A 14,046-nucleotide genomic window follows, 5' to 3' on the forward strand; every position below is an offset into this window, starting at 1 on the left:
CCGTGAGCTTTGAAAAGACCTGTTTTTAGGCGGCCATTAAGGTTCTCCGGAACGGATATTGAGGCGTATATTCGCAGGCAAATTCGCAGTTTCCTCTCTGTCACGAGTCCTGACGTCATTTTGCAACAATCCAGCCGCCACGTGACAGGTATTTAAATGTACCGTACATCTACCCCCGCAGACTGCAGCATACAAGAGTTGGTGCCTCGCTCCGGCCTTCTGCGGCGTCGCGACGGCACTCGAGTGTCTCCTCCACCTTTTCCTGCGCCTACGTTCACGGCTGCCTCCTTTTCTCTCCCTCCGTTCTTCGCCACAGGGGGAGAGAAGAAGGCACTCTTTCTCAGGTAACGCGCCGCCGTTCACTTGAGCAGAGAGAGAGAGAGTCCGGTTCTTCAGTCTCGTAACGGCGGGCCGGAGGGAAGGAGCTCCGTGACCCTGAGGACAGTTTCTCGATTTTCGCCTCCGTTCTATTCGGTTCCTCTTTCTCCCGCTGTTTTTCACCGCGAATCCGCTCGATGCGAGACGGCGCATCCTTCTTCTCGTTGCTCTTCGGTTTCGCGAACGTGTATCGTTATCGGTTGCTTGTTTCTGTGAAGTGAATTATCGTCGGCGGATTGTAGACGGACCTTCAGTGGTGTACATGTGCCCTGGGACTAGAAATACATTGTAGAACGTAGGAGAAACAAAACGTAAGTCTGTGGGAAATGTCGCGTATGCCGCGAACGAGCCACGAAGCCGTAACGTGCTCGCCGCGCAAGCTTGATTTTGCGCCGAGCGCGCCTTTCTTCGAGTAGGCGTTGCAGGGTCACTCTTGCTGGCGAAAAAGATTCGGGCTCGATCGGGCACGAGGTCAAATACGATCGGTTTCGTGGCGTACGCTTGGTTTCCGCGACGATATTGTTCCTCTTCATTTATCAACAATATCGGATATAATAGAATTATATTAAATATCTGTTTAATCCTTCATTTTTGTGATAAAACTAAATTTTCTTTGACTCTATAAGTGCCGAGAAACATTTATTGCTTAAAATTTTAGTATGAAAGATACGAAAAATTATTTTTAAAAGTCTCGACAGAAAATATAAATATTTCGATGTGCGGACACGGCGTGAATCCGCGACGAATGCATTGTGCAAGGCACGGACGTACGATTACACGTGTAGAAATCCTTCATAACTGCACGAGAGATGTTGAAATTTACGGTGTCCGATCACGATCTTGTTATATTATTATGGAACGAGCTGCTGTCGATGACTCGCATTCAATTAAAAGCGATCGACGTGAAGAGGAACGAAGCTTATTCATGCGGCGTCTCAATGAGGATGCTGTACGGTTGCAAAATTAAAAAGAGTCATCAATAGTGCATACATGTTTAAAACAAGAATAATTATTTATCATTACAGCTGATAAAAAGTACCGCAGTAATATAAAGCTCTCTTTTATACTCATCATTAATCATTAATTCTGAAACAAATCCTCGCCAATCTTGCAGCATCTTCGTGGAAACACATGAATGAAAATAGTACCATAAAACCATGCTAATTTAGTTAGCAACGGAGTTTCCTCCGGAGATTCATCCCAAGATACAAGAAATAACTTCATTCTAGAAAATTTATCTATATGAATAGAGTGTGAGATTTATCTCACATGTATATCGTGTAACTTATTGCTACATACACGGTATAATTAAATTCTCACGTTGATGTAACATCGAGTTGTGCAGTAAGACTTGTTTTGACAATCCGAGATGTCCAAATGTAACCTGAATTTCAATTTAATAATTACATTTAATTACACAACACTCAGATGAAATTTGGAAACGAAAATGGAATTTTAATTTAACATTTGTCCGTGTCATTCAGCGCGCTTAACAGTAATAAAACAATGCAGCTAAGTTCAAAATCTATTTTTTTTACAGAGATGTACCGAGAACTTTTCTCCCGCAGTCTTTTACCTTTTCCGATACTTCGGACACTTGTTCCGTCAACCGCAGTCAGTTTTTGCGCCGCAGTTCGCGGATCTTCCTTCCCGTATGGCGTGATCGTCCGATAAATCGTTACCGTATCGAATCTATGCATAGGGTTGCATATAGGGCAAATTCGCGCCGTAAAACACTTCAGGAACGCGCGTAAAGAAGAGAAAGTTCCTTGCGTGCGCAATTTGTGTACCTTTCCGCTCCGCATTCCGCGTTCCGCGTTCGCAAAATGCTAATGAGTTATCGAGACAAATGAAATTACAAGTTACGTATGCATTTCTAAGGCATTTCTAAAGCTCGAAGCAAAAGATTTAAAAATGTGCATTTATTCGGCACGATGCGATAATTCCGTATCACAGTTTCAAACTCCATCCACGCGCCGCTCGAGAGAAGCAATCGCCGAATTCCTTCGCTCTCTTTTCCACGTGATTTCTATAAATCGTCGGATTAACGTAAACAGGTTTCTATCTATGCAAATTATTTCTTTTTATTTGCTTAATTACAATATCCAGGTTTAATAACGCAAGAAATATTGCGTCATAAATATTTTCGCTGCTGCGAAATCACGATTCGCTTTTAGATTTAATTCGCTCCTTACGAGTTAAATTCAAATTAAATCCAAGTATATTGCGAGTCTACTGAACCATTGATGCGTTGAGAGTTAGAGATTAATAATTAATAATGTTCCATTGAATTTAGTTCTTTATGATTTTAGAAAGTTCCAATTTTGGAAAGTACCAGCATATTACAGAGTCTAACAAAGAGAAAATTGCATTTGTATTGGGATATCAGTTTTTACGGGGGTATTGTGATGACCTAAAATTCTTTCATCGAAGATTAATCTCTCCCGCATTATGGTGTTCTCAAAGAAAACCTGTAGACCTGTAGCTTAGAATAGGTGGATAGGTAGGCAGGTAGCTTAGTAGGTAGATAGAAATAGGTAGAGGTAGAGTAGGGTAGGTAGATAGGGTAGGTAGATAGATAGGTAGGAGGATAAAAGTAGATAGGGACAGGTAGAACACGATTGAATATCGTCGTGGGTAGATGAATATTCCACGTGATATATCAAAGATTCTGGTTTCACGTATAAATTTTAAGAACACTATTCAATATCTCGTTCAACCCTCGCATTATAATAAACACGAAAATAAGCATGTTGCAAGCTGAAATTCTGCATACATAATTTTCATCTTAACCTTCGTTTTGTTCTGTATATTTATCGCGTGCGTTTCAAAAGTAAAAATATTTATCCCTTATTGAAATGTAAATGAAACGCGATTAAAATTTCTGTGGAAAGAATTGCGGATATGCAAATGGGATTTTGAAACCTGGCGTACCTCAAAAAAGTAATTTATTTTCATGAATTTGTACTTTTTATTAAAATTTGATTTAAGTGTTTAAGTGATCGTCGATCAATCGGATTCTCCACGGGTTTCGTTTGACTCCGTGATTTAACGACAAATTCACTGAAGCTATGACGCTACTTGGCTGGAATACCGTTAGCCGCCAACGGCTAGAGCATATCATCGCCGTGAGAAATTCCAGTCACATAACATAGATCTCGATGACCGAACAAAAGTCCCAAAAAGTGTTATGGCAATCGAGGCGCGACCGAAGAATTGCCATCAGAATTTCCAGAGTATTCCATTATTATTTTACACACGTAAAGGGGCTGCATTCATCATCTAACAACACAATGTTAGATCCACCAAATTCGACGACTGTTACCAAGCGTGCAGCGCGTTTTTCGCCTTTTACACGACGCGGATGCACTTTTATGGCGGCGAGGCCTCGTGATTGCGGCCTCCTTCGTTGCGGTAATAATTGCGCGGGCATTTTTCACGCTGCCAGAAACACGTAATGCAGCCGCGTCGGTTACCGCGCGGTATAACCGCGATGCAACTGCCTGGCCACGCCCTGAATGCTACCGCCGCGCTATAACGCGGGCATACCTCGGCCTGGCATCTGCGGCTTTGGCGGCCGCGCCTCGCATTTTCACCGCCGCGCCGTTCCCCGGTTGCATCTCTGTGCAATACGCGCTGCATCGCGCTCCACGTGGCCGCGGCCGCGACGGCACGGCGCCGGTCGCGCTTTTATCGGTCGACGAACCGCGAAATTGCACGGTATCGGAACGACGTGGGTCAGACTGCCGAGTCGTCGCGCATAAGACGTTGGATTTTGAAAATATCACGGAACACTCTCGCAAAGTGTAATAATTCATCTCGCAAAGAGTAAATTTCGCCGAGCAGTTCGCTCCAAATTTATTACTGCGAGAATTTTAAAGCTAAAAATTTATTTTAATTTTTTTGTAACAAAGAAAAGACGGCAATACTGTTAAAAAAAAAAAAAAATACATTGCGAATAAAATAAAGAAAATATAATACGCGTGTACTTATTTGATCACGTCCTCAAATAAATTCAGATAATTTTCATATCATTTTTGATTGGTCAGGCAAGAGAGTCAGCGAAGTAGTTAAACGGTGAATTAAACGACGCCTGAACTTCTCTGAAAACGAATGTCACGTCATGCTACCTCGCGACGTTCACTCATCGCGTGACATCGTCGTTTGTCGACGGTGCGAAGCTTTATCGGTCAGCGAACCGTGAGAATCATGCAGGGATAATGTGTTCGGGTTATTTTGCGAGAAAACGCCATGTGCGGCGTCGCGTCTCGGACCTCGACCCTGAATTTCTATCGACTGCCACGTGCATCCCGCATTCAGGAAACAAACGGTAAACCGGCGCCAGCTTAATGAGGACGATGCGACAAAAGTCACGCTTTGCGAGAACGAGGATGACGGTCGTAGTTAATGACGCCCGTGTCCTTCGTGAAAAAGAAATGGAACACGCACCAAGAGATCTAAGCGTAGTTCCGCGTAAAATAATATTACTCAATCCTCAGAACATACCAAGTTTTAATTAAAATTAATTAAATATTCGAAATTGATTTGGAATATTTTAGTGAACACATTCTTTTCTGATAATTGTAAATTAGCATGCGTGCTTCGCGTATCAATGACCAATACGCGCAGCAAGATGAGAGATAGAATTGGAACGCATTACGTTAAAGCCCGCGGGCTTAATGGGATATGTTTGACAAACTGAATGGCAGCCTTCGCTAATTAGCCTTCAAAATGAAAAGCGAATAATCCATGAAACAATTAAGTCGGAATTGAGAAAATTGGACTCGCTGAAGATTGCTCAAAGCATTTACTCAACGGACTTCTTTAAACCGAGAAATCCTGTCGTAATAAGTCGTTTTCGATTCGCGCATCGGGTTAATAAATGTGTGGACAGTGCACGCAGAATTCCTCGCGAAACGCGTTGCATGTTGCATTGCTATTGGGTGACAGACTCTTAACCGCAGGTGGCTCGAAGGAGTCCAGAACTCGGAATGCACTTGCACAACCGCCAGTCAGGCCGCATGAAAGAAACGTCGACTGACTGGTCGTTTTACCAGTATGTTAGATACCACTTTCAACTATTGTATAGTTGACTAGGCCGCCTTTAATCCCGCAGAAACGATTTCAACGATCTCGTAGCCTCGCTGTCGCGAGTAAATGTGGTCTACTTGCGTACATGTGTGTAAATGTAGTTTTCTCGAAAATAAGTTAAACAAACATAAAAGGCAAATATTCAGCTCGCTTGTTCACGGCAGGACGGAGCGTCGTTGTATGTTAATCACACGGTGGCAGTGACGAAGGAAAAGAAGGTCCATATCCCGACCCTTCACATAAAAACAAACGTGCTTCCAACTTCCTTTAACATACAATTCCCACAAAGAAACCTGAAAAGCACGCCTACGCTCAAAATTCTCAAGGATTCCCACGAGACCCTTGCTACGGTTCAGGCGTCCTAAATCAATAAATTTAAGAATGTCAGCGATTTACAAGTGTTGAAATATAGTTTTTAGTAAATAATCACCTGTTAAATAATTCACAGGCAACAAAAAAGAATTATAACGACATATTTGTGTAAATGTCGGCGAAAGGAGTTTTGAACTATTTCTTGTATACCGTTACGCAAAAAAAAAAAAAAAAAAAGAAAAGGGGAAACGGAAAAACGTTTATCTCGAGATTGCCAATGACAACCGGAAATTAGATCATGCCTTGTTACATCGAGAAGTGAGCCTGCGCTCGGCAATTCATCCAAGACGTGTAGATATAACGCGATTACGGTAACACTAAGATAATCAGGCCATGTTGTTCCATTCACTAAGAAGCGCGACGGCGTGCAAAAATTCTCACGGAGCATAGCCAGGTGCATTATTAAAGCTTTACGTAAAGAGTAACGACAGAGATGTCTTTCCGCAATTCTTTAATTTAATTCTCCCTGTATCTCGCATGACGATCAAATCTCGCGAAACTGCTTCGGATTTCGTAGCTTCTCACATTTTTGTCATAACGTGAGAATTTTATTTGCGCAATGTAACAATTCCCAGAGAAACTCGAAAAAGTCAAGTACGTATCAAGATATTATTATCAAAAAATTATTTTATATTATCAGGTTATCAGATTATCAGATTGTCATAAAATAATGTTACGTTATCTAAAAAAATATTTGTGAATTGTTAAACAAACAATATCGTGTTGAGTAATTGTTTCATATTACGTATGCGTACAATATGCTGCAGGATAATGATTACGTGAAGGGGCTTCTCGAGTATCACGTGGATTGAATTCATCTGCGACAGGTGCTGTTTCATGATGTATCGATTACCTATTTCGTCGTTGGAGCGGATGTGTCGCCGACGAAGTCCATCGAGAAAGCCGGAAGTGGCTGGCGGACAATGTACAGCGGTACTCGTGATAGCCGTATTTGAATAATCCGCCTGAGTACCTTCAGAGTTGCCTTTTCGAGTCGATGAACTCAATCAAAGACGCGACTTACATTGACTGTAAAATACATCTGGGAACCGCTGTTAAAGTCTCTACAGCACGCTACTCTCAAAGGCAATGCAGGAAATGCATTCGCCTGCAAAATTTACTTTAGGATTAGACTGGGCGGCCTCTGCAAATAGCACAGCATTCGCAAAGTTGTCCACCTCAGAATGTTATAACAATCCTTAATAATTGTTAAAACGTCATTTTTCTTGAAAGAGTACTTGCGGTTTCTTTAAACACTTCTCTGCGATACGTTCTTAAACAAGCATTTTATAATATTCTCTTGTATCGAAGAAAGGCGTATGAGAATGAATACAGCGGACGAGAAAGGAATATATTTCTCAGAATTTACCGCCGATTACGGTAAATATAGAGTAATTGCATATCATAAATTGCTTCATCAACGGTACCAGGCGCGATGTGTTATTAAATATCGACAGAAAAATTATAGAACGCCCATGTTTCCCTGGGAGTTTTGTCATCGTAGTTTCACAGATAGGCGGTAAAAACTAATCACGGTGAGATGTGTATCTTTTCGCTAAACATACTCTAAAAGAAGCATACGGGAATGGAATAAGAAGGATAATTAAACACGGCCGATAATCCGTTGTTGCATCAATTACTCCGAATCCGCGATGTTATTTCGCGCGCGAAACCGCGGAATATCACAATCATTGCGGTAATTAAAGACGCGCCCGTACGATGCAACGGAGAGGAATCTCTTTTATTACGGTTTATAGATATAATTGATCGCGAGATCTATCCGAGATAACCAGATCGAGGATCCAGTTAGAAAGTATGTTTGCAGCGCTATCGTAATTATGGCGGTGCGAGCGTTTCCTGGTAACGCGTAGACACCGTTATTCGGCACACTGCGCGAGAAGATACATAAATTTGTCTACAGCTGATACTGCGCGATAATCCGCTGCTCGTGCGTTGCAGTTTCTTTCTTCATGTCTTGATGCATTAAAACGCGCACATTGACGCGGATATTCCGTAATTGCTAGAATTTAGTTTTTAACAATGCGCAAAACGATCTCAAACGCATCTTCTTTTCTACTTTTTCGTATGAATATTAAAACGTTTCAAAAGCACACCAAGAGATTGCATAAATATTTAATTGCAGAATTAACTGATTGGATGGCGCAATCTGCGCGACCGTTTCCAGCACCGAATTATCCTTCGCGTTCCTTCACGCTCGGCTACCGCGGAAAGCCGCGTTCAAGCCGCGTCTAGAAGTCATTGCTCGCTTTTTGCAGGCACCGTTTCGTGCTGCTTAACAGGAAATCCGAATACTTTCTAGCACTGGCCTACAGTGAGGCGGGTCCTTCTCGCAGCTGCACGGATCCCATTCATCGGTCTTTGATCTACACTCAAAAAAATGATCTTGCAATAATAGCTAAAATTTTCTAGGTGTAAAAAATTAACTAAAACAGATAAATAATTAGCAACTGTTGTGATATTGCATATGTAATTACTTAATCAGTTTAGATGACAGAAACAGAATATATATCTGTATTGTTTGTGAACTTTAAAAAGAAAGTTTCTCTAAAGCGCCTATCTATATAAGATCAATCACGTGTTAGATCATGCAATGAATAACATTTAGCAATGGTACCTAAATTTTTCAGAAGCTATTGCTAGAACATTACTGCTATAAATTCTATATGTGACAAACAATGTTTTCACAGATACGAAAAATAGCGATACATTCTTGTTGCGATATCTAGAAATCTAACTACATCAGCGAAATATTTTTTTGAGTGTATGCGTGATTATAGTTTTTATCTCTACCGCGTGCGAATGACAAATACAATAAATATGCGATTGCAAACTGAGTGATATCTGCATTTATCAACTATTAATAGTCTGTAATTAGCATTATAAGTACAGTCAATACGTGTATTTACGTTTCAGAAACCCTCATTTAACTTGCATATTTCTTGCTGAATTATGCTGTTTTAAATCGATGATACATGTGACGTGATTCCTTCTTTGCTGAATTATTCACACAGTTGACATTTTCTCTAGCATGAATATATTTCGGTTCCGACATTCCACGTTATGATCTGCGCTTGCGGTGAAACGTTCTGTGCATTTTAATATATAACATTTTACAAGATATACAATTTCATGTATTCTTTATACACGGTAAATCTCTTGGCCGAAGAAATCGAACACGTTCGCTTGACGAGGATAAATATAAGCCACGAGAATTGAGTAGGGTTTAACTTTTTTGATTACTATCGACCAAAAATGCTTTCAAGAACAGCTCGAAGGACGTAGATATCGGATTGGTTTCATTTTACCGGTTCGTGCCACGACTGTTAAAAACATGAATAAGAGACGCGCACACAAATATAGACGCATCATCGACATTCCTTCAAGGAGTCGCCTTCGTACGCTCGGCGTACATTCATATTATACCTCACACGTGTACGGTTGTGACGCGCGCCGACGTCCGGATTCCCTGATAAACCGTTATAATCGCCGGGGATCGAACGGGGCGATGGCGGACACGCGGACGAAACGTTTAGTTCACCGCAGGAAGATATCCTGTTGACGATGTTGTAATCATAATCCCGTCGCGGTCGGTCCCGACCGGTCATGGAATACTTCCTGCGCGAATCGCGAATCTAACGGATCTCGCCATTGGCCGGAGCCGATCGACTCGTTCGCCAACGCGTCGGTTGCAAATGCAAGAATGTCTGAGCGGGACTGCTCTGATTTTACGCGAATTAGGTTTTTTTTTATTCGACGACAGATGCAGAGATATAATATCAGCTTGCGGCGCGCAAAAGAACAATTTGCGAGTTTCACGAATCAAAATAAAAATTTAATAATTTAAATTCCGTTGCATTTCGCTGTAGAGCGATATTCGAAAAAATTGGAAATTGAGCAAAAAACAGATATTGATCCTTTAATTGTAGATTACAATTAAAGGACTAATATCTGTTTTTTGCTCAATTTTCAATTTTTTCGAATATCGCCCTAGTTTAAGTGCTTGAATCCGCCGCAACGAAATCGCAAGACGCGATTTCCGCGAGCGAACGCGCACGAATGTGATTTAAGGAAGAGTTCTCGCGCGAGTTCTCACGACGCAATCGGAAGCGCCGGCATCTCCGAATCCGCGGAGGCCTAATTACGCGCTAGGCGGCTAATTGAACGCGGGTGCTCGGCAGTCGCACGACCGCTTGCTCCAGTTAAGCGAGAGGCGCGATTGTATGCCTGGAGGACGGATAATGGCGTGTTGGTTACATAAAAGCGACTGGATAACGGCGCGTGTGCCGCGAAATATAATAAACTTTCGCGATCCGTCGTTGCGCCGGTCTCTCTCTCTCTTTCCACGCAAAGTGCACCGTCGTCGCGTTGCATAGGCGCAACGCGCGTATACGATCGCTTTCCAGCACTTCCCACGAGTTCGCTCATCCGATGCGCCTCGCGGCCGTTGCGTCACGCGTCTGCCCGCAATCGCTCGCGGCTTGGAAAACGCGACTGCAATAACGTATATAAGACATTTGGATTAGCCATTGTCTTGCACATTTTACATTTTATTCAAGGTTAAACATGTAACATACATTTTTGAAAAAATATATAAGCATTTGTTTAAATATATTTGAAATGTATTTGAGGAACACAATAGTAATAGATACGAAAGAATAGTACGATGTTCAAGTGATTCTGCGCGCCGAGGCTGGGATGGCAAAAATAGGCGTGGTACTGTGAGATTAATAGACACGGGTGTGCAGATGTAGCATTAATAATAATCTCATGGCCGGTCGATGGTTATCGCGAGCGCTCAGTTACGCGGCGCGAGGTATGCAACTGCTCTGTGCCACAATTCAGCCACAGAAACCGTAAGGAATTTGATGAAAACCGGTGTGTATTCGACGGTGTACAGAAATGACGATACCTTCCGCGTTCTTTCGCGATTATATGACGAGTTCCCGAAGTGAACGCGAAAAATGTCGATAACCGCACGGTACGATATGACGCTCGCTCATTTTAATTCATCGATGACAGAAGCGTTAGTCATCGCGTATTTCCGAGAAAAATTGTTAGACTTTGAGAAAAATTACGTTCCAATACCTATTTATTACCTTGTCTGACAATGTCTGCGATGTAATTATAGCTATCCGAGATAAGACTGACATCTACTAATTTTATAATTTCTTGTTTGTTGCAGGAATATGCTGATAAGAGAATTGGCGGCCATTTGGGTCGCCGTCCTCTTGTGCCATCTTCAGCTAACGGAATCTCAGGTGAGCATTCGAGTATACTTGATCGAAGTTTCAATGACTTTGAAGTGCCGCGTACATTCGCAATCAATTGATCGTTTGGCATGCATTTACTAAATTATAAATTAATCGCTTGTCTACGTTCATCGTTTCTTTTGCGATTCAAGAACAGTCATTGCTCAGGAATCTAATAAAAATATTCCGGTCAGTTTTTAACTTTAATCGCGGCTGTCCGATGAAGAACTTAAGTGCTCGGTGAAGGTAATTTTGTTTGCGCGGAGGAAAAAGTTGCGGCCCTGCCACAAGGCAGGCAGGCGGTCAGGAAGAAAACACGCGAGGGCGAGCCCGCGCGGGATAAGTCGTCCCTACGTCGGGATTCTTAGAGGAGGGGGAGTTTCAACCGCGGGTTATAAAGTAATTGGTATGTCGGCGGCGTAGCTCCATAGGAGTCACCGGTGCCGGAGCTCGTTTCCACGAGATGTGGCATATGTGAGGTGAAAGTGAATTTGCAGCGTAGAAGCGCGCCCGCGCGCAGTGTATACGCTAACGCGCGCGCTGAGTACCGCCGCAATCACACACAGAGTTGCAACATTTTAACTACAGAAGTTGGTAGTTCCAATACACCGCGACAGAGAATGTAGCGGGAATGTAAGTCCGAGAGGCAAGCATTCCTGCGTGACGCCTTGATAATTGTTTTCACGAGGGGCAAACCGCATTTTCTGCAAAAGCAGACGATTCGCTCGGTAATTACTGGAGTAGAAAATTACGCTGCGATATATATAATTATGTTCGATAAATATAAATTTTTATACAAATTCAGAGAAATATTATGCATTTATACGCTTTCAAAACACTAATCGCTCTCGAAACTTTCCTTTGAATAAAAATTCAATGCTCGCGCCGCGCGCCCGCTTTTCGCGTGAAAATGCTTACTGCATTTGTTGCATAACAACTTAATAAACATGAAATTTCACGTAACACCGTAACATTCGCACTTATCGCGTTTTATTAAATGCGAAAGAACTTAATAATATCGCGCGTGCAACTGCAACATGTAAATTCATTACGAGCGACTCCATTTTCGAGCGAGCTCGCGTAGGAATGTATGAAGGCGCAGCCTTTCTTTAGATGGTGCAAAATGGCATCTCTCTCAGGAATGTAGTCACCGTTATGTCACTGATACACACGCATAACGACGTCGAAATGCGAAGAAGAGCAAGTCGTTCTCTCGAAGTAGCGGACACTTTCCGTGCTCTTGGCGGACGAACGCGAGAAACGAAGATCGTTGGACAGATTGCATTTTCACTTTCTCCCGCCGGATAACAATGCGTTTACAGCACGTCTGGGGAGTCTAGTATTCAAAGGCGTTAAACTCGCAGTATTCAAAGGCGTTAAACTCGATGCGTGAAAAATACGCCATTCAACTGTGAAACCATGTAAAATTTGAAATTTACAAAATGTAACAACATTGTTTGAACAAAAATATCTTCAAAAGGCTGACCTGCCGCCGAGAAATTAGACGAAATTTCGAAATTTTTATTATTTATTAAATATGATTGTATAAAACTCACTCTGCAATTGAGTTTTTTGCAGCTACATTTTAATCTGATATTACAATTCAAATTAAAAAAACTTTATATATTTTCGTTTATCGATTTCATTTATCGATATGATTATAATGCCAATTCATTTCACTAGCTGATAATTGAAGAAAGTTTCTTTTAGCGTGGTGAAAATTCAATATACTTTCGATATCATTGTAGTTTAGAATTCAATGGTCAGTTAACTGGTCTGTGAACAGGTGTTAGTCTTGATTAAACGCGTCTCATTTCTGTTGCAGGTTCCTGCTACAAATCTCTTTACCTGTCAAAATGGTGAGTAATTTTATAAATATACTGGCGGTACGTGAGTGCGTGGGTGATGTTTAAGGCATCTTCGAAAGATAAAATACACATTCAATTTTTGTTCCACCTGTTCAGGCAGAAAAGAACTTTTTCATAATGGTCTAAATCTTCGTGGAGAAGCAAAAGGATCCTATTTTACATAAACGTGCTTCTACAAAATTCTGAGCAAATAATTCTTGAAAAGTGCATTTTAAGACAGAAATATGCTTCTGGTATGCCATTCTCGTGAATACATAGCGCTTGAAGCTATAAGATGATGTGAAAGTTATGTTGCGGATATTTTTTTGAGCAAGTCTCCTAAGTTAATCTGAAGTCATCGTAGAAATCGCCATCGTAGAGGCAGCCAGTTTAAATATTAAGCGACTTTTACTTTCGAGATCGACCTCCGGCGATTAGAACTTTCGCAGATTCGAGAGAATAAGCGAGAAATAAAATCGCTATAATAATCTTTGAGATTTCTAGAAATGAATGAGAGTATCAAGAAAAATAGTGTTGTTTTTGTGAAAAATATTAAAGAAAATACCGCACGGCGTTTCGCTGTTTGAACAACTGCGGGAAAGGTAAACCATTCGGTTGACGAACAAGTCTCTTGAAGACAAAAGATTATTCTTACGAGATAGATTCAGCAAGAAAGAGGTTTATTTGTTCTTCGGAGTTCCTCAGTCAAATCAATAACGGTATTGCTGATAACGCAAGCGTCGAGGGAGCATGTGGAGTTCATTTCGCGAGTCGAATGCGGAAAATTAATTTCACGGACATGCAGCCGCAAAGCGTAACGAGGGAAACTGATGAATTCTTTTTCATTAGGCCGCGCGCTTCCGTATTCAAATCACACGTAGGCGCTTTGAGTCGCAAATGCGAATCGGCGAATTATGCAGCGCGCCGGCCGGTGCGAGAGTTTCGAAAATGAGGCGCACGCGTGTCCGATAAATAAATCTCGTGAGAGACAATGAGGATAAGAGTTCGGCCATTCGTAACGCTGCTCCACTTTTCCTCGTTACTCGCCGATGCAATTAAGTAGGTTGCACGTACCATATGGGGCTGAT

General features: G+C 41.8%; 1 protein-coding gene across 2 annotated transcripts in view; it reads left to right on the forward strand.

The window, feature by feature from the left end:
* The first annotated feature begins 386 nt into the window (after window positions 1–386).
* The window catches only part of uif (sushi, von Willebrand factor type A, EGF and pentraxin domain-containing protein uif), a 34,793-nt gene continuing 21,133 nt past the window's right edge, over window positions 387–14,046 (forward strand). The window contains exons 1-3 of one of the 2 annotated variants that reach the window (XM_012371794.2): window positions 387–689; window positions 11,045–11,120; window positions 12,937–12,970. In XM_012371794.2, the coding sequence (XP_012227217.1) occupies window positions 11,049–11,120; window positions 12,937–12,970 (106 nt within the window). In that variant the 5' untranslated portion in view covers window positions 387–689; window positions 11,045–11,048. Of the gene's footprint in view, window positions 690–10,557; window positions 10,841–11,044; window positions 11,121–12,936; window positions 12,971–14,046 lie in introns of those variants that run through there. The other variant, XM_012371793.2, reaches the window with a different exon arrangement.

The sequence above is a fragment of the Linepithema humile genome, chromosome 4 (assembly GCF_040581485.1).
Source record: "Linepithema humile isolate Giens D197 chromosome 4, Lhum_UNIL_v1.0, whole genome shotgun sequence".
Lineage (NCBI taxonomy): Eukaryota > Metazoa > Arthropoda > Insecta > Hymenoptera > Formicidae > Linepithema > Linepithema humile.